General features: G+C 57.3%; 1 protein-coding gene across 3 annotated transcripts in view; it reads left to right on the top strand.

The window, feature by feature from the left end:
- Nucleotides 1–4877: 4877 nt before the first annotated feature.
- Nucleotides 4878–27122, top strand: part of BAIAP2 (BAR/IMD domain containing adaptor protein 2) — a 57178-nt gene continuing 34933 nt past the window's right edge. For all 3 annotated transcript variants that reach the window (XM_004374096.1, XM_012554941.1, XM_012554940.1), the window contains exons 1-2: nt 4878–4949; nt 8735–8821. In XM_004374096.1, coding sequence (XP_004374153.1) covers nt 4880–4949; nt 8735–8821 — 157 coding nt within the window. In that variant the 5' untranslated portion in view covers nt 4878–4879. The remainder of the gene's footprint in view (nt 4950–8734; nt 8822–27122) is intronic.

Here is a 27122-nt window from a genome sequence, read left to right as displayed (position 1 = left end):
TTCACACTCCATCCCCCACCCCTTCACACTCCATCTCCCACTCATTCACACTCCCATTCTTGATTCCCCTCCCACCCCCACCATTTCCTTCCAGAAGCCTCCACTCACTTTCTAATATGGTATGTGCATGCTGCTACCTTTTCTCTGATTCTAACCAAGTAAGAGCTGCCTCCTCCAGGAATCCCCCTGGCACTCACTGAATGGGGTCCCATGTTCCCCACCAAAGTGTTTGTCCCCAAGGACAGATGCCTCAGCTGTTGGAGGGGACAGAACTTTCCACTCCCAGAGTGACCTGTTGGGGGGTGGTCTCACAGAGCTGGGGTGAGAGCCAGGCTTCCTGACTCTAGCAGGTAGTCGCCTCCCTCCCCCCCAACCCCCTGGCACTGTGAGCCGGGTCCTCAGCCCAGGGTCCCCAGCTGATGGGTGTTTCCATGGGAGAGGCCAGAGTGAACAGGGCCCTCCTTGGAGGCTGAGCCAAGCGGGCAGCTCTGACTTCCTGGCCTCAGTCTGTAGAATGGGATGCAGCATTCTTTGTGGGTGCTGTGGCAGTCAGTATGATAGGTGTGTAACCCCCCCCCCCACAGCCAAGTGGGGTCCCAGAGCCATTCCCCCTCTACATTCAGCTGGGTGTCCAGGGTCCACAGAGGACTACAGAGGGGCCTGGCCATTCACTCATCGGATGCAGGCGGATGCCCTTGCCCTTCCTCTGTGGATTGCAGGACTGGCCACTCCCCTCCGTCAGCCCAGGAACTTTGCTTTCTCTGTGCGGCAGCCCTGCCAGGAAAGTTCTGGAGAGGGGCCCCTGAGGAGGACGAGAGCTGAGGGTGACCAGCGTTCCTGAGCTGGCACACGCAGCCCTGGACACCCTCCTGGTGGCTGGAGCCAAGTCCCTTGGCAGAGTTCCTTTACAAATACGCTGGCCGCTCTCCCTTTGTTCCCTAAGTTGGGGGAGGGGGGCTCCACCGCCCTTTGTCCAGGCTGGCCTGGCAGGCCCCCGGCGGAAGTAAGCCGGAATGGCTGCCACCTCTGGCCTGGTCGAGACAGGATTGTCCAGGGCTGGAGCACGCTGGGCAGAACGGACTCCCCAGGGTTCAACCAGGTTCCCCAGGCTTGCTGGCCTACCTGTGTCCTGATGGTGGCTGGCAGACTCGGCCCCCCAACTCGCTCTGGTAGAAGTAGGTGGCCAGGGGTCTTTGGGGAGCTGGTGTGGACGTGGGGGGGCTTGGTCTTTGCTGTGGACAAACAGTGATGCCTGGGTCCCACTGTGGCCCAGTGGGGACAGGGACACTGAGCTGTGTGAATGTCCCAGCCACAGGGCACCTGTATATTGCGCCTAGGCTGTGACCCTCGCTGGGGCAGACCCACCCCAACCTGCTCCTGTGGGTGAATTCCCTGCTGGCGCCCGAGAGCACCCAACAGGCCGTCCATGCTGTAGCACCGTGCCTGGCCTGGGAGAGGCACCCCCTCGTGAATACTGACTGAATGGACAAGTGCGTGAATGAGGGTGCCCGTGCTAAATATATAACATTTGGCCCACAAAGGCCGCCCAAACCACACATGCCTCATGGGGTACACGGTGAGATTCGAGCAGGCGTGGGCTCGTGCTCTGTGTGATACACGTGGGGCTTGGAGGAGGGTGTCTGCGTTGCTTCTCTTGTCACATGTCTACGCAGGCAGGGCGGGCCTGGGGAGGGTGGGCGTGTCCTGTGCGCACGGCTCTCTGGGAGCCTGAGGCCATCCCAGGATTAGGAGGGCCTGGGGCCCCCCAACAGTTTACTCCAAGCGTGCAGAGGGTCACTTCTCTGTATCGAAGCTCGGTTCCTGCTGGCTTTAGTTTCTCTGTTTTCACAGCCCTCTGGTGCTGAGAACGAAGAAACACTCCCTGCTCCCCTGAGACCGGCAGGGCCCCCCTTCTGCCGCAGGCAGGTTGTGGAAGGGAGTGTGGGGGCATGAAGGTGGCACCTGCTGAGCTTGGGAAAAGCAGGCCTCCCCACCATCCCCTATACGAGGGGCTTACCTGGGCGGCTCTGCCTGATCCTGCTATTGTGTCCCAAGTGCCTCCAGGGATGCCTGTGCCCGCCATGGGTGTGGGGGGAGACAGGCTGGGGGTGGATGGAAGCCTGGGCCTGGTTAGGGAGCTGGTGGTCAGGCCGAGTGCTCCCCTGCCATGGTCTGCGCTGGGTGGTGGGCCAGAGCCTCCATGGGGGCACTATGTAGGGGCTTGGGGCTGTGTGATTTCACCCACCAGGGCACCCTGCTCACTCTAGGGGACCCTGGGATGGCAGGACAGACTTGGGGGCTCTGGAGAGGACCCCCGTGGAGAAGCCCCCATGGAAGAAGAGGTCTCCCTCCCCAGAGAGCACTTCTACTGGAGAGGCTGGCCCCTTCCCATCCCTGTCCCTCCCAACAGTCCATTCTTGACTTTGGTCTCTTGGAGGCCATGGTCCCAGGAGATGGAGTGACCAAGGAGAGTCGCTAAGGGGAGTACAGAGGGGAGACAGTGCCGCCCCCCAGGACTGGAGGGGCCCAACTGAGCACCTGCGGCCACCCCTCTCTGCCGTGTGCCAGGCCTTCCTCGCTGCATTCCTGTACGTGAGCATGCGACAGCCGGGCTGAGGAAGCAAAACCAGGCTGTTCCGTGTGTCATGACGTGAGGACGGCCTGGCCATACTGTGGCCCGGCCCCGGTGCCTCCTGCATGTTTCAGCTGCCACTCCCAGTGGGCTCCTCTCCCACCCAGGAACAGCCTGGCTCCGTGCTGTCCCCTGTGCACGGCTGTGCTCACGCCACAGCCACGCTACAGGTTGGCGCTCACAGACCTTGTGCCCCCTCCTCACAGCGAGCTGTGCATCCGTGCTGTGACTCAGTGTCCACGCACATACACACACTTGCACACACTCACATACACCTATACGTGAGCACCCCCCACACGTATATACACCTATACATGTGCTCACATGTACACACTACTTGCATATACATCTATACATGTGTTTACACACATGTATACACACTCACATGTATATGTCTGTACACATGTTCACATGTACACACACATGCATACCCCTACGCACAGACACATACACACAGATGCGAACACTCACACTCACACACACGCAAGTCCGTATACACGTGCACACTAATGCGTACAGATACGTGTACACACATTCACACACACACATACGCATAGATACCCCATGTACATAGATGCACACTCGCACACTCAAACATTCATACACACGCACACCTGTAGCCCCAGAATCAGGAACTTCCTTGCCCTCACTGGGGTTGTCCCACTTCCGCTATGATTCATTCGAACAATGCAAACCCCTTGGGTGTCTCTTGACCACCTCGGGATGGTCCACGGGTCTGGAAGGGCGTCTGGGCGACACTGCCGTGAGCTCCTCCAGTTTGAGGGTGCTCCCAGACATGCATCTCCAGCTCCTAGTCGCCCTTCCCCCACACCTACGTGACACCTCTATCCTGACCCTAAGGCACCCTGAAACGCCACACGTGCTGAGCCAGACAGGGCCTTATTCCCGTTTTCTGGCACCCGCCTCCGCCCCTGTTGGCTCTGGCCTCACGCACCCGTGTGGTCAGAACCTTTGCTGAGCCAGGTGGGAGGGAGCGCTGCCTGGGATGAGGCTGGGAGCTTCGCCTTGCTCAGGTGCCCAGCGCAGCGCAGGGCCGGGGCCGTGGTTCACGCTGTGGAGGAGCGCAGGGTCTGGGGTGGTGAGGTTTGGAGACCAGCCTCATGCAGGAGGGGCTGGCGTCTCTTCACTGGGCCTGAGCCAAGTGTGGTCAGAACAGGACCTCCCACAGGCAGGTGCTGGAGTGTGTGCTAAGTTCTGGGTCTCCAGTAGCCTGGCCGCAGAGAGGGCGACTTTCGCTTCCCTAAATGCCCCTCCTCACCTGCTATGTCGATGCCGATGCCGAGGGCTGAGGGTGAGGAGCAGGGGAGGGTGTCGCTGGGCCTGGGGTGACTGCTGGCCCAGCCAACAGATGGGCCGGGGGTGAGGGCGCCTGTCAGACAAGCCTCGGGGACCCCCCTCTGTGGCAGGGCCCGCTGTCCCCCTCTCGTCTGGGGGAAGCTCAGCCGCATCGTGGGATAAAATCACTGAGGACTTAGGATGTGGTAGAGACGGGTCTTCTGCGCTTCCTCCTGGTTCTCAGCTGGCGTGCGGCCCCGCTGACAGCCCCTCCTGCCAGGAAGATTCTCATTTGGCTGCTGTTGGCGTTGCCTGCTCTGATGCCTCGTAATTAAAACATGCATTTGGCCTTCGCCATGAAAATCTAATTTCTTCGTCTGAGATCTGCTGATCGTGGCACTGGCCGCCAGCCCGTCTAGCGTGCGGATCGGAGCCCGCTGGATTGCTCATAGCTGGTGTTTGCAAACCAGGCCGTGGGTCCCTCTAAGCAGAGCCCGGGTGTGGTAATTGGTGTTAAGATTCTCTAGGGAGGGGGTTGCTGGGCGGCGCTGGGCCATCTGTGTGGCCAGTGGGGACCCAGTCGCTGACTCAGCCTGCCCAGCGGGGTAACAGCCCCCCGGCGGCCACACTTCAGAGCAGGTTATGTGCCAGGTACTGTCCCAGGTGCTCGACACGTATCCACTTGTTTCACCCGCAGGCCTCCCTCTGCGGGCCTTGTTGCTGTCCCCATCGTACAGATGTGAACACTGAGGCTCAGGAAGTAATTTGTCTTCAGTAAGGGGCAGAGCTGGGGTTTGAACTCAGGAAGCCTGACAGGAGCCTGCATGGTCCCAACCGCTGGGGGCCGCTGCCATCTTTGGGTTTCCTGGTGGCTGTGCGGCCCCTCGCCATGCCATTGAGGCGGCCGCTCACCCACTGACGTTGTTTCTCTCTACCTCCCTGCAGACCATCATGGAGCAGTTCAACCCCAGCCTCCGGAACTTCATCGCCATGGGGAAGAACTACGAAAAGGCCCTGGCAGGTAGGACTGCGCCGGGCCCCGTGGGGTTGGAGGAGGGACCTTCTCGGCTTGGACACAGGCCCTAGCTTGTCAGCAGGGGAACTTGGGCGCAGGCCGGGGGCTGTGATGGAGGAGGGTCTTCTGTTCTGGAAATGAACTTGGCACTGAGCCAAAGAGGTGTGTTGCCATGCAGGCCGCGACCCTGCGCTTGGGAGTCTGCTCCCGTGGCTACAGCAATGGCCCCACCCTGGGCAGTGGGGGCCATTCCTGCAGCTGGAGTGACGAGCTCGGCATCCCAGCTCTCGTCCTTGCCCACAGCACCTAAAGATGGGCAGGATCTCAACTCTGTTCCTTTGGCACTAAAGGTTGGGGCTTGGATTAAGTGGTTGGTACCAGCCTGGCCTAGGAGTCCCTGAGTGGTGCAGTGAACACACTCGCTGCTAACAGAAAGGTTAGAGGTTCGAATCCACCCAGAGTCGCCTTGGAAGAAAGGCCTGGCGATCTACTTCTGAGAAATCAACCATTGAAGACCCTGCGGAGCAGAGTTCTAGTCAGACACACACTAGGTTGCCATGAGTCAGAATTGACTTGACGGCAACTAGTTTGGTTTTTGGTTCAAGTACACTGTGCTCGGAAAAGGAAGCAAATCCATCAGAAGGACACAGCAAGCATCTTTTCCAAGCCTGACGAGTCCCGCTGCTTTGGAACGCCCTTCCCCACCTCTTCCTGGCCGTGTCTGTTTTTTTCTGTGCTCACGGTCGAGGCGGGAGCTGTGAATTTGAATCGACAGTGCAGGCTGGCCCAACCCTGGAGACCAGCGTTACTCTCGTGCGGCTCAGACTGCTGGTGGCGTCCTTTTGTAATGCCAGCTGTCACTACAACACTCAGACTCTCTGTCTGGGACTGTTTACGGGACACACGCTGTCAAGGAGGTCTCACCCCGCGAACCGTTCTTCCTCAGAGTGACATCATCTCATTCCCAGCTGTTTTGCACTCAGGGAGTGTTGGGGATTGACTGGTGGCCCCCCGAAAGACATGTTGCAGTCCTAACCCTGCTACCTGTGAATGTGACCCTGTTAGTGTTGGGGATCGAGTGGTGTCCCCCTAAAAAGACATATAGACGATGTAAGCCTGGTGCCTGTGAAACCGTGACCTTGTTTGGAAATAAGGTCTTTGAAGATGTTATCAATTAACAGGAGGTCACAGCGGAGGAGGGTAGACCCTAATCCCATCTGAGTGGGGTTCTTATAAAAGAGAAGAAACACAGACAGACAGAGGAAGGATGGACGCGTAACTGCAGCTACTCGCCAAGGAATCCTGGGGCCACCAGAAGCTGGGAGACAAGGAAGGATCCTCCCCTAGAGCCTGCAGAGGAAGCAGGGTGCCAACGCCCTGAATTCGCACTCCCAGCCTCCACAACTGTGAGACAGTAAATTTCTGTCCCTGTCAGCCAGCCTGGGTGTGGTCCTTTGTTACAGCCACCCCAGGACACCAGGACAGGGAGCCACAGGACACCCCTGATGCCTCTCCACTGGGGCGGTGTCGGGGGGGGGGGGCTATGGTCTTCTCTTTGGTTTGTGCACCCTGGCTCCCCGACACGGGGGCGTGGGTTTCCTTCCGGGCCTCTCCGCCTCCCACCCGGATTCCCCGGGAGGCTGTGCCGGAGACGGTGCTGGCCAACCGGAGATTTGTCCTTCCTGTTGCGCGGGCTCTCCTGACTGCTCAGGACAGACAGCTGTCCAGGCCCTGTTATCGCCTCGGCTGTATCTTTCTTCCCAGCACCGACCTTCTGTGACCTTGTTTTTCTTTCACTTGTTATAAGAAGCTGTCTCCCCCAGGCATCAGAAGCGCTTTCGTTCCCCTGGGTGAGGTTCTGGAGCCATCCTAGGCTGCAGAACAAGTTTTGTGCGCTTAACAGAAAACCACACAAATAAAATTTGATCAAGTGGTCAGTTATCAGCCCCTCACAGGGTCTGTGATCGTGCCGCTGATGGCTCCGGGCAACTCCACCTCCTAGTCCTCCTTCCAGCCTGGAAGGTTGGGCGCGGTCACTGCCCAGACCAGGCACGCGGCCAGGCACCCCAGCAGTCCTGAAGGGTCATGCTCACCTCTGAGGAGGAGGTCCGGACCGACGCTGGCCATGTCCTTTGCCCGTCAGCGGGCACTGTGACTTGGGGAGCAGGGAGGTCTCCACACCCACTGCTGCCTAGGTCAGTATTTGCCCCCTTAGGTGCTATGATGCGCATCCAGTGGCCAGCAATACCAAGGGATGACTTTAGCCTACTTTTTGTTGTTTGAGGATCCTAATAGACTTCATTTTTTTAGAATAGTTTTAGGTTTACAGGAAGTACCGAGAGTTCCCACAGACCTTCTCCCCACGCATTGTTTCTCCTATAGTTACCATCTTGCACGCCTGTGATATATTTGTTACAACCGATGAACCAACATCGATACATTATTACTAACTAGAGTACGTAGTCTAGGGTTCGCTCTCTGGGTTGTACCGTCTTAGGGGTTTTGAGAAATGCATACCGTCACGTGTCCACCATTACAGATTCATATAGAAAAGTTTCACTGCCCTAAACATCCCCTGTGATCCACCGATTCATCCCTCCCCCCTTCCCCTGCGTCCCTTTCTACACGATCTTTTCACTGTCCCTAGAGTTTTGCCTTTTCCAGAATGTTGTATGGCTGGAATCGTACAGTATATAGCCTTTTCAGACCGGTATCTTTCACTGAGCAATATCCATGCTTTTTCTGGCTTGATAGCACATCGCTTTTTCTCACTGAATGTAACATTCGACTGTGTGGACGTACCGCAGTTGGTTCATCTGCTCACCTGTTCAAGGACAGCTTAGTTGGTTCCAGTTTTTGGCGATTATGAGAAAAGCTGCTGCAGACATTCGTTTGCAGCTTTTTGTCTGGGCATCAGTTTCCATCTCATTGGGGTGAACACCTAGGAGAGCGATTGCTGGATAAAATGGCAAACGTGTGTTTAGCTTTGCAAGAAACCACCAGACCTTGGGCGTGGCTGTACTGCTGTGCACTCCCACCAGCGGCGAACGAGAGTTCCTGTGGCTCCACGTCCTCGCTGCATTCGGCGCTGTCAGTGTTCTGGAATCTCACGGGTGTGTAGGGGGGTCGGATCGTTGTTTTGATTTGGGAGTCCCTGATGACGTGTGATGTTGGGCACCTTTTCATGTACATCTTTTCCACCCGCTTATGTGCCTTGGTGAGATGTCTGCTCAGATCTTCTGCCCATTCTGTAATTGTTTGTTTTCTCATTGAGCTTCAATGGTTCTTTGTGTGTCTTGGATACGAGTCCTTACTTTAGCCGACCTACTTCCAGTGATAAGTCTTGTTCTGAGACCAGGAAGCCAGGAACAATAGTCCTCTGTGCTCAGGCTTGGCTTGGGGGCCTCTGTCTCTAGGTAAGTAAGTAGCTTCCTGCCTCCTGATACTGCCTTGTCTTGCCCAGCCGTGCTGTACTCTAAGCTACGCTTAAAGAACTTCTCCCTCCCTTGCCAAACAACACATGACCAGGAGCAGCTGTTTGCCCTCTGACTTGAGGCGTGCTGGGTGTGAACGGAACACCGAGTTCCTAACACATAAAAGGAGCCTTCAAGACCTGAACAGAGTCAGAATATCCACAGCGAGATCCTAGGGCCCAGGGTGAAGCCCAAACTCGAGTCATGTGCTCATCGAGGTCGAGGGTCGGGCTGATGGGCTTGGGGACAACTGCGTCTTCGCAGCGGGACTTGTCAGTCCTCGTGAAGGACGTAACACTCCCTCTGCCTCTCTCTCAGGTGTGACGTATGCAGCCAAAGGCTATTTCGATGCCCTCGTGAAGATGGGAGAGCTGGCCAGTGAGAGTCAAGGCTCCAAGGAGCTCGGTAAGACCCCGGATGCATCTGATGTGCTGGGTGGGCCTGGGCTCCTGGGTCTGGTCCTCCTCGGGCTTGGAATCAAGCTTTACCTGTCGGATACGACACGGTTTTAAAAATGCCAACACCCCTCAGGGCTGGGCAGGTGCTGTTGGGTGCACAGTCTGTTAAAAGTGGGGTGCACTGGACAACTCCTTGAGGTGCCACTCAGAGCTCACAGTGGTGGGAACGTCTCCCCAGGGGAGCAGCTTGGGAGTGAGGAGACGTGGGAAAATCCTGGTTTAAAAGCGTCACATTGGGAATTGGTGTCGAAGATTCGGACAGTGGGGTCAGCATTGACACCTGTTTCCTGCAACGTGTAAATGACGTGGGCAAATGGTCCTGGTATAAAATGAGCAAGAAAGGGCGCGGGCCCATGCTGTGGTGAGGCCCGGCTTTGTTGAAGGACGCTGCTCGTGCACGTGCCTGGTTCTAAGCAGAGAAGAGACGACAGAGCACCACCGGGGGCCTTCCTGGGGGGTGGGCTTCCCGGGTGCATTTTCACTGTATGTGTGCCTTTTCTGCTTGTTGCCAATTTTGTGCGATGAGCTTGTCTTCCTTTCACAACCAGCGAAATGAGGCTGCGAGTTCCTGCGCCGGGCTGCGGCTTTCTGTCGAGTCGTTGTCTGTGGTCTGTGAGGGAGGAAGGTGGTGCCGGCGGGGCTGCTCCTGCCCTGTCTGGCGGGGCTTGCGGCCGCGGGGAGGGCCTGCGGGCCTGGCCTGGCAGCGCTCATGTCCTGACACCCAGGGTGGGCTGTGGATGGGGAGATGGGCCTTCGCCCAACAGGAAAACCAACATGAGCTGAGAAGCCAGTAGGATTTTCCCAGCTTCCCCTTTGCTGATGGACGGCCTGCTTTCTGCACGTGGACTCCTGATGGCGGGAATCAGCCTGTGGCCAGCTTACCCAGGTGGCCCGCGGGTCTCGGGCAGTGGCTGTGGAAGTGACTGCCCCGGCTGCAATGAGGAAGGGAGGTAGCTCTGCCGCACCTCGTCCCCTCTGAGGGTTGTGTTTTCCCTTGAGTGGCTGGCCACTGCCCTCGACAGACAATCAGCCGTGGGCAGCAGTCACAGCCTCGGGGGCTCGGGAACCTGTTTCTCGCGTGCTGGGCTGAGCCCCTGTCCGTGCAGCTCTGCCTGCTTGTTCTCCTTGTGTCCTTTCCACAACAGCCTGTACAGGACATCAGGCCTGGAGACCGCGGGGCTCTGCAGTTGCCTCTTTCACTCCTGTGTTTGGGGAAACTGAGGCCGAGCCTGTCAGTGGTCATGGCTGGCCTGGGGTCCTGACCCCGGATGGGCACCGTTCCCTCGGGCAGCCCCGGGGGCATGTGCTGTGTGTCTTGTCATTCCCACCCCTGCAGAGTGACGGCGTCCAGAGCTCTGTGTTGGGAAGGTACCTGGGCAGGTGAGGGGCAGAGAGTGCCAGCCTGCGGGGCATGGGCTGTGTAGGCAGCTGCCAGGGAGGCTCACAGGCAGGCTCAGGTGGTGGGAAGGTGGTGTTGCTCTCATTTCCCATGACTCCAGGGAAACCTCTTCATCTTGTGGCAGTCCCGTGGGAACGCGGCAGGGCTACACGCCTGGCCTGGCCTGGTGATGTCTGGGCGGATGGAGGTCACACTGTTGTGAAGAACTGACTGTGGGACAGTGGCCCCACTTGGGCTCCCCTGGGCCTCCTGGCTGCCCCTCCCAAAAACCCAGTTCTGGGTATGCTGAGTTTGGGGGAGGTGCCCTTGCCGCCCCGCCTGTCCTGGCTCTGGGGGTGGGCTTGAGCCCTGGTGTGTTTGCACATGTGCTCTGACTCGTCTTGGGGGGTTGTCATCATGGTTTGTCATGCAGTGGATTGGGGGGGCATGCGCTGGAGGACCAGGCATGCCTTCTCCTGCCATCGTGAGCATGTACAGGGGATGGGGGGGTCTGCCCACGGAAACGACGCATCCCCGTGGGACCCCACGGTGTGTCCAGGACTGCGGTGGGAGTCCAGAACTCACTGTTGGCAGAGTTCTGGGAGGTTGCCAGCTTCACCAGACCTGGTGAGCAGGATGGAAGGCTCTGGCCACCTGCCCTGTGCCCTGGTGTTGGCACATGGGGGCTGCCGTGGGAGAGACATGTCTCCGTCCCCCCGGAGCTCACAGGGTTTCAACTTTAATCAGGGACCCAGTCAACTGTGCCGTCTCCTCTGGGGTTTATCTGGGGAGTGGACTCCATCACTTGACAAATACGAGTCCCCTTACATGAGGTGAGCGGTGGGACAGCAGGCCTGCTCCGGGAGGTGAAAAATTTGTTTTGGAAACAACTTTATTGAGGTAGAATTCACACAGCGTGCAGCTCAGCCGCTTAAAGTGTAAAACCAGCAGTTCTTAGTGTAGTCACAGATCTGTGTAACCATCATCACAATCAACCTTAGAACGTTTTCATCATCCCAAAAAGAGACCTCTTACCCTTTAGCGGTCCCTTCCATTCCCTGTGCCCCCAGCTCCTGTGACCTCTAGTCTGCTTTCTGCCTCTATGGATTTGCCTCTTCAGGACATTTCACATGAAGAGAATCGTGTAATACGTAGCTTCTTTCACTTCATGTTTTCGAGGTTCATCCGTGTTGTAGCGTGTTGAGAATTTTGTTTCTCTTTATTGCTGAATCATATTCCACTGCCTGGATGAACCCTATCGTTTATCCGTCAGCTGTTGTGAATAGAGCTGCAGTGAACTTTGGTGTACAAGCTTGCCTGAGCAGACACGTTTTCATTTCTCCTGGGTCTGCACCAGGAAGGGGAATTGCTGCGTCAGATGGTCAGGAGTTGAATTTTTATTAAAGCAACACGTGCCCCTGGTTTCACAGCACGCCCCCTGCCCTCCCCTCTTCTCACCCCTGCGTCCCGTACTCAGAGGCGGCTGCCTTCAGCTTGTAAAGCTGTTTTTCTTGGGCTTGCTTCCATGTGACTAAAAAGTAGGTTTCTTCTTCTTTTTTTTTTTTCAATTTTAGACATTATTTAATAATTCTTATTGTGAAAGATTTGGACTTAGCTTTTTTATACGACTCCCTTGCTCTGTCTGATACGATTTATCACGATTTTTGTTTAAAGTATTATATGAGGTTTATGTTGTAACTGCACGGGTTTTAGCCACAGCTAAGACAGCACCTGTGGTTTTTCAGAGCTTTAGTGAGGTAGAGCTGATGTACAGTAAACTGCACGTATGTAAAGTACACAGTGTGATGGGGTTTTACACATGCACACGCCCCATCGCCACAATTGAGATTGTGAGCCTCTCCATCACCCCAGTTTCCCAGGCCCCTGTCAGCCCCCTTCTCTCTCCCCACTGTGCCCCTTCCTGTCCCCAAGCAACTGCTGGTCTGCTTTCTGTCTCTCTAATTCCGTGTGTGTTTTCTAGGGTGTTATATCAATGGGATCCTACAGTATGCAGTCTTTTTTCTGTCAGGCTCCTGTCAGGCAGCATAACATATTTTGAGATTCACCTACATTGTCATGTGGACCAGCAGCTCATTAGGTTTTATCGCTGAGTGGTATTCCAGTGTGTGGATGTTCTGCACTTCGTTTATTCAGTCCTGTGTTGGTGGATGCTTGAGTTGTTTCCAGTTTGGGGCTGTTACAGATTTAAGTTTCCCTAATTAACTAACCATGTCGAGCACCTTTGCAGGTGCTTATCGGCCATTTGTACATTTTCTTGGGTGAAATGCCTTCCTTTTTTATTAGGTTGCTTGTCTTCTTATTATTAAATTGTAAACACTCTTTATATATTTAGGATACAAGTCATTTGTCGGATACATTTTTTACACATATTTTCTCTCAGTTTGGTCTGCCTTTCCCTTTTATAACTGTTTTTTAAAGAGCAGACGTTTTTCATTTTGATGAGGTCCAATTTATTGATCTTTCTCGTGTATTATAGTTCACAGATGTTTGTTGTGATTACACTTTTTTTCTCATACAACTGTTTTGCCTTACTTCTGCGTTTGGGTGTTTCTGTGTGGACCATCATGAACTCATTCCTTTGTCTGCCATCAGCCAACTCAGTGGATTGTTTCATTTATTCTCCTTCTGGAGACCGCCCTCCTGGAGCCCCCACCCCCTGTCCCAATTGGGGAGCCGGGCCGCCCCATGTCCTGGGATCCCCCACCTGGGATGCCCTGCTGTGTGGGAGCCCCTGTGTTTCTAGGTCCTGTGTTTTTCACCATACTTGTTTTGCTCCCTCATTTAGAGATTTTTTTTTTAAATAGACTTTATTTTTTAGAGCAGTTGTAGGTGTACAGAAAAATTGTTCAGAAAGTAGAGAATTCCTACGTACCGTACCCCCTCTCCCCACCACAGTGTCCTCTGTTACTAACATCTTGCATTCCTGTGATACGTGTTACAACTGGTGAACCAGTATTGATACATTGTTACTAACTGAAGTCCATAGTCTACCGTAGGGTTCACTCTCTGTGTTCACTCTCAGTCCTGTGGGTGTTGACAAATGCAGTGTCGTGTGTCCACTATGACACTGTCATGCAGAATAGTTTCATTGCCCAAAAAACGCCCTGGGCGCCACCTGGTCACCCCCATCCCTGAGCCCCTGGACCCCTGGCAACCACGGGTCTGCTCACTGTCTGTGTTTCCTTTTCGGGAAGTCATGTGGTTGGAGTCCTACAGTAGGTAGTCTTTTCAGACTGGCTTCTCTCATTTAGCAGTGTGCCTTTAAGTTTCCTCCAGTCTTTTTGTGGCTTATGGCTCATTTGTTTTTCCTGGTGAACAATGTCCCATTGTATGGGTGCCCTGCGGTTTGTTTGTGTGGGATCATCTTTTCCTTAAAGGTTCCTAAGAGGGAAATAGATTCTTTGAGCCTGGGCATCTGCGGGTGTTTTACTACCGGGCGCTCAGCAGGTGGCTTGGCTGAGGGTCAGCATTCTGGGTGGGAAACCATCTTCCCCTGGCATTTGGTGGCATTGTCCCGTTGTCCCCTAGCTCTGGGCTTATGGTCCTCCAGCAATGCCATCTTGATACTGATGCTGTAGACAGCTTTTGTTTTTGTTTTCCCCTCCCTGGAAGCCTTCAGAGCTTTGTCCTTGGTGCTCTGAAATTTCCCGACAGTATGCCTTGCGGGGGACCTGGTGCCCCGAGAGGAGGGCCATGAACCAGGCATCCCTGAAGGACAGGTGTGGTGCCAGTGCTCAGGGTCATCTGAGGGTGGTGTAACCAGGGCCGGCGTGTTAGCTGCAGCCTGTGGGTGAGGAGGGAGGGGTGGAGGAGAGGGAGCAGAGGTGCACACCAGGGGTCCAGGACAAGGTGTTTCTGCAGAAGGTGAACAGTCTGGAGCAGAGGAGGTGGTGGGGCTGGGAGGAGGTCGGGTTCGAGCAGCAGGGCCTTGGGGAGATGGGTTCTGGGCTTGTGCCGGGGGCTCGCTGGCCACTGGAAGATCGTCGGCAGGAAGGTGGACTCATGCAGCAGGCTTTTGCTCATTCTGTGTTCAGATTCCTCTGTGTTGTTGCAAGTAGTGGAGTGCGTTCATTTTTACTGCTCTAGAACGTTCCATGCTGTGAACGCACACAAGTTACTTCTCTGTTCTCTTGATGAGTAGCTGGTTATTCCTGGTGCCTTTTTCCTCCTCTGTCTCTGTTTCCTAAGGGTTGCCATGACGAAATACCACAAAGTTGAGTGGCTTGAAGGAACAGAAATCTATTGTCTCACAGTTCTGAATCAGCAGTCTGAATCATGGCATCGGCCACTTTGGTTCCTTCTGAGGCTCTGAGAGGCATGTTGCCTCCCTCCGAGCTTCTGGTAGCTGCAGCGATCCTTTGCTGCTTGTCCGTGTGTCTTCCCCGTCCCCGTGTCTGTTCTCCCCTTTTATAAGACACCCCTCAGAAGGGATTAGGATTTGGCGCACCCCACCCCACCTGATAAGACCTCATTTAACCTAACCGTTGGTGTCTTTGGAGACCCTGTTTCCACACGGGCATGTTCTCGGTGCTCAGGACTTGCACATGTCTTTTTGGTGACACAGTTCAGTCCACATCGCGCTCTGAGCATGCTTGTCCGGGAGCTGCAGTTCCCAGCCCTGCGCAGGGCTAACCTCTGTGATTCTGGAATGTTCCGCTGCACGCTCTCCACAGAGCTGGAGTCACCCGGCAAGGCCAACTCTCCTCAGCACAGGCCACAGGACTCCCTTGCCCCCCGACCTTGTGGGAGGGGGGTGAGCCAGTGGATTAGAGCCGGCTTGGTGTTTTGGGGTGTAAAAAGTTACTCTCTGGGACTCTGTCTGCATGAGGCTTGGCACACGCAGGAAGGCCCAGCCGCCTTTCTCAGGCCCCTTCTCCCGGCATGGTCAAGACCCGTGCACTGGACCCAGGCAGGAGGCAACCCCAGGTCCTTAGAGAAGGGCAGCCGCCGATGGGCTTGGCCAGGCTGGTTCTTGGAGGCCCGCGGACGGGATGTAAACGCCGAGTCTGGCACCTCCAGCACTGAAGTGGCGGGCTGCTTTCACTTTGTTGTCTTGTGGGTGTCTTACGTGTCGGCGGGCAGATTTGCCAAGGTGGGGGTCCAGCCCAGAGGGACCCCAGCCCTGAGCCGGCCCATGCAGGTATCTGCTGAGAAGGGGAGGTCTTCCAGGGGCTGAGCGTGTGTGCCCTTCCCCGCTGTAAAGCCCTCGTGGAGAGGATGGGAGTCTTTTGCTCTGGGCTGGGGCTGGAACATTTGCCCACTGTCCCCATGGAACAGTGTCCCTGGGTTTCTAGGTGGGAGGCCACTGGCTCAGGAATTGTATTCCTCCTTGTTCCTCAGGTCCTTGACTTCTTTGAGCTCACGGCTCCCGTTAGTTCTGCCTGGCGGCTGTGGGCGTCTGTGGTGACTTCCCTCCCCACAGGCTGGCTGGGATGTCATCGGGGTGGGGCTTGTTCTCCTGGTTCTTGAATGGTCCCAAGTCTGGGATTTTCATCGAGAGGCATTTTTGCCAGGTGTGTGGCCTCTGTTTAAGGCATCCACGTGTGTCTGAAAATAATATTACCTGGTGATGGGTGTGGGCTTTCTGATTGTTTTCAAATATTTAATAATGTCATCCTTCGTATTCATCAGCAAAAGAGGCGTCTTACTGTCCCAGGATGGCAGGCTCGTCAGTTTCTCTGTCATTGTTGCTTTATGTGTTTCGAGGCGGTGTTATTAAGTGCATAAATTACAGGCTGGGTTTTGTGTCTCCTCAAAGACATGAACCTTCTCATTGGGGCGTGACCGTCTCGGTCCCAGTAATCCCTTTTCTGGTCTGTTTGCTGTTGACTGGTGTCCACCTGCTCCTCTCTGCCCATTGTAGCCCTGGGGGATCGCTCAGCCTCTGACGGCCTTGCTGCCCCTGCTGTCTGGGAGGTGACCAGAGCCCTCAGGGAATGTCCTTTGTGAAGAGGCTTGGAGGAGGGCTCTTTCTGCTTTGGTCACGTGCCTTAGACCCGGCGCCAGCCTAGACGTGACCCCAGAGATCGTTCGGATTCTCACTTCCACGCGGGAGACCCGGGTTCCATTCCCAGGCAGTGCACCTTAAGCGCAGCTACCACCCATGTCTCAGTGTAAGTTTGCGTGTTGCTAGGATGCTGAACAGGTTTCAGAAGCTTCCAGACTAAGACAGACTAGGAAGAAAGGCCTGGAGATCTGCTTCCAAAAATCAGCCAGTGAAGACTCTGTGGATCACAATGGTCCGATCTGCAGCTGATCATGGGGATGGCGCAGGACTAGGCAGCGTTTCGTTCTGCTCTGTGCGGGGTCGCCACGAGTCAGGGTGCACTTGATGGCAGCCAGCAGCAACAACAACAGAGCAGCCTTGATTTGACCCCAGAGATTGTTTTTCGGTGACTTAATCTTGACTCCCAGCAAAGCGGGGCACTAACTCACCCTCTTGCTGCCAAATTCCCAACTGGGTCCTCGGGTTGTGGCCCTGGTGGCTGTGGGGAGCAGTCTGGTGCTGCTGCTATCCCCGCTTTTCCTCATGTTTCTGTTTCCACCCCCACCCTCTCGTGCCAAGGAGCCCTGGTGGTGCAGTGGTTAAGCACTCAGCTACTAACCCAAAGGGTGGTGTTTCAAACCTATCCAGTGGCTCCACAGGAGAAAGGACCTGGCCACCTGCTCTCGTAAAGATTACTGGCAGGAAACCTTATGGGGCAGCTCTGCTCTGTCACATGGGGTCACTATGACTCAGAACCAGCTCCCAACCCCCAGCAACAAGCCCCCCTTCTGCCATTTTTCTCGTCCTTCTTGCCTTCTTGCTCACGTTGGGACGGGTATCCGGTGGCTCCCCCTGTGCTCCCTGGGCTCTCAGCCTGTATGGGATTAGACCATCGACCATTGTCCCAGTTGCTGCAGCCGAAGTCCCCCCCTTCATTGCATGGCCCCAGGCCTCATCCTTCCGGTGCTGCCTGCGGGTCTCACGTGGGCTGTGTCCCGCCCAGTGTAGCCAGATGTGCAGTGCTCAGGGGTAACCCGAGTCTCCGGAGTAGGGAGACTTCAGATGGGAGTTTCCTTTGAGCTTCCTGCTTTAGAAGCGGCCGGCCTCCTGCGTGGCCAGAGCCCAGTCAGTTCCCTTCCGCAGCAGCTGAGCAGTCGGCCTGCCCCTTTCTTCTTCCTCGTTCACTCTCTGGCCACCGAGACGCTGGCGGCTCCTTTGGTCCGTCCGTTCTCTGTCCCTCTGTGCATGCGTGCGGCTCGCAGCTGTGAGGTGGCTCCGGGCTGCGGCTCCCGACCTCACAGCAGGCTCAGCCTCTCATCTTGTGCTGGGTTCTCCCTGCAGTGAAGACGGCTCCGCAGATGACTCTTGGGTTTTGCTTTGATAAGGGGGTGTTCTGGCGTCTTCTGTAGCCCTCTAATCTCCTGGCCAGCAGCCACCCACGGTTTATTGTCTGTCTGGCGGCTGATTCGATTTCTTCTTCAATCGCCACTGCTGTCTGCGGAGCACGTCTCCAGTGTGATCCCAGCTCTGTAGATATAATCACCCAGGTGAGTCCTGGCGCGCTGACAGCCCCTTTGGTCCGCGCACACCTCGCGGCACATTGCCCAGGCCGTCTGCTCGTCCTCTTGCAGCTCTCAGTGCTTGTACTCCTGGGCTGACCGGCAGTCCAGGGCGATGGGGCCGTCTGAGGGCTCTGAGGCTGCAGGCCCTGGCGTGTGCAGACGCGCCTCCTCCGTGGCCAAGAAGCAGACGGCGGCAGTGAGGGTGGATGTCGTGGTTGTCGTGGACGTGGTGCCCTGTGTACCCGTCCCAGCTTCCTTCTGACTTGCAAGTTTGAGAAGATGGGTGAGAGGCTCTGTTTCTCCTGCTCCTCCATCGCTGGGTCTAGCCCTTCTGGCCGCAGCAGGGACAGGGCCTGGTGTGGAGGCCACAGGGCAGAGCGTGGAGGAGAGCCATGGGGGCTTTGGAGCTGCACCCTCCTCTTATCCCAGCCCTCCTGACCCAGCAGTCTGAATGCTGTCTGGCTGAGGGCTGGGAGCACAGCAAAGAGCAGCAGAATCGCCAGCTCTGTGGCTGGTTGGGGAGGGCAGGTGCGAAAGTGGCCAGGAGGGGCGTCCAACCTCCTCTGATCAGGTCAGCAGCCCAAGGCGGAGGTCAGACATACCTCCACCCTCCAACCTTTTTACCAATTCTGACACCAGCTGTCCCACCCACAGCACACTCGACTCCTCTGCTGGGTTTGATAATTCATTGCAGTGACCACACAGAACTCACAGACAATAGTCACAGTTACAGGGTTTAATAGGGAAGTAACAGGTTCCACTTCAGGTTCAGGAATGCTCAGGATACAGTTCTTCCATCAGGACAGCCTCTTCCCAGCTGTGCTTGCAGGCACGCCTCTTTCTGGCCCTCAGCCCCTCGGTCTGGCCTCTGCCCTGCTCTGGCCTCTGCCCTGCTTGGGCAGGTGTTACAAAGCTCTTTAGCTCTGCCAGTAAGTGCCCAGAGGCACCCTACTCCACCAGCAAATGGGTCAGCAATCCTAACTCCACAGACAAGTGCCTGGAGGCGCCCCACCCTGTCCACAAGCCTCCTGCCCGAAGGCGCTCAGCTCTGTCTTGCTCCTCGTCCGGGGAAGCCCAGCACTGTAGTCTCCTGTCAGTCTCCTGGCTCTGCTTCTGCCGCCACCATGTCTCTGCTGCTGCTTTTCCCCCTCTCTCACCGTCTTCTGTCTCCTGAGTCTCGGAAGCCAGACCAGGTGCAGGGACCCCGGATCCAAAGGACGCTCTCCACTCCTGGCTCTTCTTCCGTGGTTTGGTGAGGTGTCTCCCCTTTCTGCCTCTGGGATGGCTCATTTTAAGCCTAGCAGATGGCAAAACTAACCAATCCCCTTGTTAGGGTTCCATGCACCTTATTTGCATTATTAGCAAGGTGTCCAATCCCTTTGGTGGGCCACAAGCACCTCATTTGTACAGTCGCACCCAGTCGTTTGGTGAGAGTTACAAGACCATGGTGAGAAAGGCCATATAAAAGCAATGTATTGCACCACGGCAAGACTTAGGGTTAGGTTCTCTGCACTGGGTGGTGCAAACAGTTAACGCGCTTGGCTGCTAACCAAAAGGTAGGAGGTTCAAGTCCAGCCAGAGGCACCTCAGAAGACAGGCTTGGCAGTCTCCTTCAGAAAAACCAACCTCTGAAAATTGCGTGGAGCACGGTTCTGCTCCGACACGCGGTCACCGGAGCTGGAATTGACTTGACAGCATTTCGTTTGGTTTGGTTTCTCTTTGTCCTAAAGAGGGGAAGTGTTTTCCCGGCCTTGACAGAAGCTGTCCTTGAACAGCTTGGTGTTCCCACCTGCCTCCTGTTCCTCGGGCCACTCCCTCGTCAGCAGTCTGTCCCCAGCGACCCACACGTGCCCCGAGCAGTCTTGTGACAGGTTTGAGTTCCTTCAGGCCCTGGGTCTCAGCCCCACTGGCATCACTGGTTACACGAGAACCCTTGAGTCCACCTGGCAGAGGGCTGGTACCTCGGCCCCGGAGGGTGATGCTGGTCCTGTGCTTGCCGACTTCCCCGGGTGAGGCTCCTGTCACTGCTGACCCTGGGGGCTGCTGTGGCTCTTTTGTGCCCCAACTCTCGAGCACATATCCCCACCCAGCCGGCTGGCTGTCCGCAGCCCAGGCCTCCTGGCCTGAAAAGAGCTGGGCTGAGCCTGTGCCTGCAGCAGGGGCCGGCAGGCATAGGAGGGAGAGCCCGGTGTCCCGACTCAGCCTGGTACTGGCACAGTGCATGGACGAGGGAAGGCAGCCTCAGGGCTCAGGCTGGGATTGCCCGTGTGGAAAGAGTGGCACAGCTCCTGCCTCTTAAGAGGCTGAGTTAAGAACACTCACAGAATATTCTAGATCTTCCAGGAGGGCGTCCCTGCCTGAAGTATCATCGGGGTGGGTGCGGACGTCCCTGCAGAACACTCCTTCATTGCCTGGTGCGCAGCAGGGTCTCTCCCCTGGCTCTGCAGAGGCCTGGGTGCCATGTGGCGTATTGCTCTCAGCCAGGGCTGGCATCCCTGCGGCTGTCACATAGCTTTGCCACCTCCTGGAGCCCTTTTTCTCCATTTGCCTGTGAAAGCAGCCACATGGTGACTGATGAGGCTGCGGTCCTTGTTTGTCACCGTGGATAGGTACATGCTTGCAAGGCACGCCCAGCTCTGTGCCCTGGCCCTGCTGTCCGTGGGACACGGGCTACGTGCTGGGCACCGCCTTGGAGCGGGTGCTAGGAGAGGCAGCTCCCTCCTCACCCAGAGCTGCAGCTGCTGTGGTCTCTGAGTCACCAGGGAGGGTGTGTCCTGGAACCCCCCTGTGGTGTTTGGCTTGGCCCCTGTCCACACCGCGTTCCCAAGCGGAGAATGGAGGAAACACCCACTCCCAGCTCTGGGAGAGACCCCTGCCCGCCCCCATTGGCCTTCTTCCCATGCCCTCGTCACCCTCAGAGGCCTTCAGAGCCCGTCCCGCCTGGGCTTCTCTGATCCCTGTGCAAGGTGTCCCGGGCAGCTCGGTGGTCCAGTGGCTCTGCAGTGCTGCCTCAGGCTGCTCGCTGGGCCCTCCTCAGGCCCCAGTCTCGGGGTGGAGGCCAGGGACGTGGGCCTGCAGCCTGTGTGCTGCGTGACTGGCTGTCAGACCTGAGCAGAAGGGCCACCTCGGATACATTCTGTAGTCGTTAAAAGGTGAACCTGCGCAGAAAGGAAGGAGCAGCCCTTCGAGCCTCCCGTGCTCTGGGCCCTGAGTGCCCACCTGGGGCTGTGCCCGCGTCCCTCCCAGCTCCACGGGCACACTTTGAGTGGATAAAGGGAAAATTAGAAAATTAGGGAGAGAGACCCCAGGCCCGCTCACACCTTAAATCTACAAACACTGGGCAGACGAGGGACAGAGATGGCGCTGGCAGCTCCCGCGGGCAAGGATGGGGTTGTGGGGGGAGGCCAGGACACGCTGCATCAGTGGGGACTTCTTCCCCGCTCCAGGCCTGCAGGTCACCAAGCCCGCTCACACCACAACCCACACAGTTCACTTCTATGGCCCAGTCCCTCAGGGGGCCCACCCAAGCCCCCCAAAGTTCACACCTGCCCCTCGAGCCCCCCACCCCGTGTGACCGAGGCGGGTGCAGACCGCCTGCGGGCTGTGTTCACACATAGCAGCTGATCCAGAGGCTGGGATGGGGCGGAGAGTCCACGGGCCCACCAAGCTCTGGGTGGGGCTGACGCTGCAGGTAACAGGGCCCTGACGTGGGGGCAGCTGGGGGGGTGGGCGGGGAAGGCGGTGGCAGAGGGGCACCTAGGCCTCCGCCCCCCCATGAAGACCCCGTGTCCCTGCGCCCATTGTCGACACAGCATTGACACGAAGGTGGCTCCTTGGTGGAGGTTTGTTCCAGAACAGCGCGTCGGTAAACATTGCTGTCTGGTATCATCACCATGGCAACTGAGCCATCGATTTTCCCGTCTGTTCTCCCCTTGGCCCCTTTCCATTTCTGCTGCTTTTGTAGGCGGGAGAAGCCTGCTTCTCCCCGGGAAACGCCAGCGGCTCCTGCAGCAGCGGGGGGAGCGAGCGAGGGAGTGGGTGGGCGGAGGCCAGTCCCCGAGGTGGGGGTCCCTGTGGGCATCGTGTCCTCATTCCCCCGGTGTTGCTGGCCCCAGGGCGTCTGCTCCCAGCAGCCCCCTCGCTGCCATTTCCCTCTGCACGACAACTCTGTATTCATGCCTGGCTCGGTGTATGCTAACGAGCGCTGTAGGGCCTTTCCGCCCTGGAAGCCACCAGGGTAATTGCGAATCATGGGTGTTTGCTCGGGGGGTTGGGAGGTAAGGTCGCTCACAGCCCAGTGTGAGCAGCTGACCGCTGGCTCAGGGCCCTCTGGAGCCTCCAGAAACCGCCAAAGCGAAGGCCGTGGTGTCGTCTTTGGCTGCTGGTGAACAGAGCTCTGTCACCACCTGATGGGCAGCCCCCTGCCCCGCCTCCCGAGCCCCCATGTTGAGGCAAGGCCCGGCTCCAGGAAGGGTCAGGCGGCCGCTCCGTGCCCCTGCCCTGCACCATCTGGGCTGGTGGCTGATCCTGACCAGCATGCTCCTGCCGTCTGGGACAGCGCCAGGCGGGGCTGGGAGAGGCCGAGCGGCCCCATGAGCCCCTCTCACTCTCCAGCACCGCTGCGGTGAGGGCAGGGCCGAGCCGTCCTCCCTCCGTGGTGGCCGTGGGATGCAGGGCAGTGGGTCCCTGGCAGGGCTGGCACTTCCGGTGGCCCATGGCTGTGTGGTGCTTGCGTTGGCTCTGTCCCTGGAGCTGAGGGAAGCCGTGGTGAGTCATCGGCATGCCATCTGCCAAGGGCCGTGGGCACTCCCTTCTTCAACGTCTCTGGAGCGTTAAGGCCCGAGCAGCCAGGCAGGGGACAGGGAGGGGGACGCCCTCCCTCTTGGATGCCTGCCGCTCCCCAGGGCCTTTGGGTGGCTGCACCGGGGACTGGGTGGCAGGGGGCTCCCTCCTGTACATCAGCAGGGCTCTGGGCTTTGTGGGCTCTGTGGATCCAGCCCAGTCCCCACTTCACACAGGGCCCGCTTCTCAGCACAATTTCAGGATGTCCCAGTCACTCACTGTCCCTGTGTGCCGCCTGCCCCCACCCCCAGCCTTGGTGCCTGTGATCTTCTGGCCCTGTGTGATGAACAGGGCGGCCAGGCAGGACACCTTTGTGCTGGGGTGGATGCTGAGGCTGACCCTCCTCGGAGAGCTCCTTGGGCCCAGGACCCATGGGGGGCCTGGGGCGCTTGACCGTCTGTGCACCTGACATCTCCGAGGCCACCTCTGCTGCTGAAAGCCAGCACTTCCCGTCACCCCGCTAACTCCCACAGGATGAACCCCTCCTGCTGACCACTCAGCCGGCTCCACCCAACGAGGGAGCGACATGGGCCGCTTTGCAGCTGGGTGGGGACTTCAGCAGCTGACACGTGTCTGCACTCCCAGCCCACGCAGGCACCCTGTCCTGGGGTGGGGGGCTGTGTGCGAGTGCCTTGTCCTGGGATTGGGGGGCTGTGTGCAAGTGCCCTGTCCCGGGGTGGGGGGTGTGTGCATGGTGCCCTGTCCCGGGGTGGGGGGCTGTGCATGGTGCCCTCCCTGGTGTCAGGGCACTTTCAGCGCGATCCTGAGGAGTCTGCTGCCTGAGCTCAGGTCCACTGAGTTTGGGGGGGTCTATGGGGTGCTCACCTCCAAGACAACGAGGCGTTGACGGGTACAAGGCGATACTTCCCGTGGTGCCTGGTACTGCCTGCAGGAGCCTGGGAGTGGCACTGGGGGGAGAGGGGACTCAGATGTGGCGGGGACTCGGGGCCGGGCCCCTCACTGCCACCTGGACAAGGCCAGAGCCCCCATCATTCCAGCACATTCTTAGTCTGTGCTCTGGAGCCAAGGTCCGATCACGCTGGGTCTTCCGAGGGACGGGCGGACCCCAAGGCCAGACTCTTCCCCGCCCTCAACACAGCATCTTCACGGGGCTCCTCTGGACTAGTCAAGCGTCCTGAGCTGTCCCGCCGTCTCCACAGCCCAGGGGAGGGAGGGCTGTGCAGGCAGGCTCAGCAAGGAAGGCTCCAGCGCTGGGACGCCCCCCAGGCCTGACTTCACCACCAAAGGAAGGGTGTTAGGAGGGGCCATGGCATGGACCCCAGCTTCTCAGAAGCTGTTGTCACCTCTATTAATAGAGGACACCGACCAACCCCAATTAGCTGAAAGAGTGAGGTCCATCGGGGAGCTGCTGTCCAGAGCACTGTCCCCACAGTCCCTGCACAGCTGGGACCCGGCCATCCCCCAGGCAGGCCTCCCTGCATGGGGTACCCTCCAGCTGGCACACGATAGGGTGATCTTGCTGGGTAGCCCTGGGTTCCAGGCCTGGGAGGTTTTGATTGTTGGCGGATTGCCGCTTAGGTGATGCTGGACTGTCCGTCCCCGTGACCTGCTGTCCCCAGACCAGCCCTGTGAACCTGAGTTCGCTAATCCCCCACCCGGGCCCTCAGTGGGTGTTGAGAACAGCACGCCCGGCTGCCCTGCAGTGACTGGGAGACAGTGTTAAGAGGATGCTGATTTTCAGGTGGGCCCCGCCCGCAGCGTGGAGCAGGTCCCAGACTCTCGGTGCCTCTGATGCTGAGCCGGGCGCTTCTGGGAGCCTGAGGCCGGCCGGCTGTGGCTGCTGCCCCGTGCCGCCGCCGCGCTCCATCAGGGTTTGCTCGCCATGGGCCTTGGCAAGGCAGGACCCCTGTGGAATGCCGTCCTCTCTCCCTGTGGGGTGAGGAGCCCCCTTTCACTCTGCAGGAGCCTGGGGGTTCTGGGCCACCCTCACTTTTTCTCTGATGTTTTTTCTTTCTCATTTTTTTTAATTGTAAAATATACTCAACTTAAAATTGGCCCTTTTAGCCATTTTCAAGGGGGCGATCCAATGGCAGTGATCACACCATGTTGTGTGACCGTCACCACTATAGGTTTCCACAACCTTTTCATCACCCCAAACAGAAACTGTCCCCGCTGAGCAATAACTCCCATCCCTCGCCCCCCGTAACTTCTATTTTCTGTCTCTCTGCATTTGCCTGTTCTAGATCTTTCTGTAGGTGGGATTGTACAGTATGCGCCCTTCTGTGTCTGTCTGATTCACTCAGCTGACCGTTGCCAAGCTTCATGCGTGCTGTAGCTTGTAACAGGACGTCGTTTCTCTTTCTGGCTGAGTAAATATTGCATTGTGTTGTGTGCGTCGTGTGGATGGACCACGCTCTGTTTATCCATCATGTGCCGATGCACACTGGGGTTCCCACCTTTTGGCTGCAGTGAGCACTGATGTACAGGGTTCTGTTGGAGTCCCTGCTTTCGAGTCTTTTGGGGTATATACGCCGGAGTGGGATTGCTGGGTCACATGGTAACTCAGTGTTTAACTTTTCAGGAACCGCCCGTCACTTTACTGATAGGGAAGGGGAGAGTCCCAGAGGTCTGGGGGTGACTGAGCTGCAGGGTCCACATCCCCACACGCCCTGCCTTTCCTGCAGTCTCCCGGATGCACCCCACTTCTCAGCTGCTTGTCATTGGCAGGCGATCAGAACACATCCTGTCGTGTGCAAAAAACAGGCCTGGATCTGTGAAAACAGCAGCTTTGTGAAGGACAAAATGCCAGGAGACTCTTCCTGATTAAAGAGACCGGAGGCTCCCAGCTGCCGAGGAGGAGAGGGGACTCTTCTGGTGTCACTCAACTGGCGATGTGCTCGTAACTCACTGTGAAGCCACTTAGGGGTTCTTTGTTTCAAATGCTCATGAAGCAGTGCTCCTACAAACAGAATGTTGCTTTATTTAAGCGGGGGCGGGGGGGGTCTAAAGAGCTGGGCACCCAGTGCAGGGGTGGTCCTTGGTGACTCTGGGGTGGGGGCATGTCAGTGGCATCACTGGGACAGTCAGAACCTGTGACGTGGACGAATGGTTAGAGAGGGCGGATAGCCGTGGTCACTTTCCTGAGTGTGAGCATTGTCGTGTGACTCCATGGCCACGTCCTTGTTCTTAGGCACACAAGCTGAAGTGTTGAGGGGACTGTCACGATGTTGCGGCTGAGTCTGTAAAACAGTGTGTGTGTGTGAACACACATATCACAAAAACACGTAAAGCAGATGTGGGGAAGTGTTGACAAAATTACTTTGGACATGTTATCCAGAGGGACCAGTCCCTGGAGAAGGACATCATGCTTGGTAAAGCAGAGGGTCAGCGAAAAAGAGGAAGGCCCTCAACGAGATGGATTGACACAGTGGCTGCAACAATGGGCTCAAACATAACAATGATTGTGAGGACGGCGCAGGACCGGGCGGTGTTTTGTTCTGTTCTATGCTGTGAGTCAGAACCGTTATGAATTGAGGCAGGCGTTATGAATTGAGTAGTGTCCCCCAAAACTTCATGTTGAAGTTCTAATCCCTGGTACCTGTGAATATGACCGTTCGGAAGTTGAGTCTTTGAAGGTGTCGTCAGTTAGGTTAACACGAGGTCGTAGGGGGTGGGGCAGGGCCTAATCCCATCTGAGTGGTGGCCTATGAGAGAGGAGAGGAGATGCAGAGAGACAGAGGGACGATGGAGTTATGCTGCCTCTGCAAGCCGAGAAATGCCTGGGGCTACTCGACGCTGTGCAGGGCAAGGAAGGACCTTCCCCCAGAGCCACAGCCTGGCCAGCACCCTGAATTCGGACTTTTGTCTTCCGGAAGTGGGAGACAATACGTTCCTGTTCTTTCCAGCTCCCCGTTTGTGGCGTTGCGTCCCGGCAGCCGCAGGGCAGCCTGCGCTAGGCGAAGGTCGATGGTGTCTGTTGGTCTCTGGTGACCTCTCCGTGGGCTGGGAGGCTGGCTCGGGGGAGAATGGCCACAGGAGCAGCCCGGCGATGTCACAACGTGCAGCCCTTCGGGTCTCTGGACAACTTCCTGCTGGGTGGCCCCCAGTGGGAGCTCTGAGTGTGGTTGTATGGTTGTGGGACCGATTCACCTGAAGCTGCGGTCGTGGGGGCAGCCTGGTGCTTTCTGCTGGTCTCCCTGCACCCCGTCCCGCGTTCTCCTCCTGGGGGGAGAGTGTACACGCCACGAGGGCAGAGCTTCTGGTTTCCTCTTCCAGTGCATCAGCCTGGCACGGGGGCAGGGCCCAGCACCCAGCAGTGCCCCCTGGGCCGCTGTCGGGGGCATAGTGCGGCCAGGCTGTTGTGAGGGTGAAGCTGAGAGAGTGCTGGCCAGGGGGACACACACCTGGATGCCCTCATCCCCGCGGGTCACTGTCACGGCTCTGCAGAGAAGCAGAGCCGACAGGAGGCAGGCAGAGAGGGGGAGATGGGGGGCGAATG

Source organism: Trichechus manatus, unplaced genomic scaffold (assembly GCF_000243295.1).
Source record: "Trichechus manatus latirostris isolate Lorelei unplaced genomic scaffold, TriManLat1.0 scaffold00028, whole genome shotgun sequence".
NCBI classification, from domain to species: domain Eukaryota; kingdom Metazoa; phylum Chordata; class Mammalia; order Sirenia; family Trichechidae; genus Trichechus; species Trichechus manatus.
This window is presented reverse-complemented; position numbering and strand designations above follow the sequence as displayed.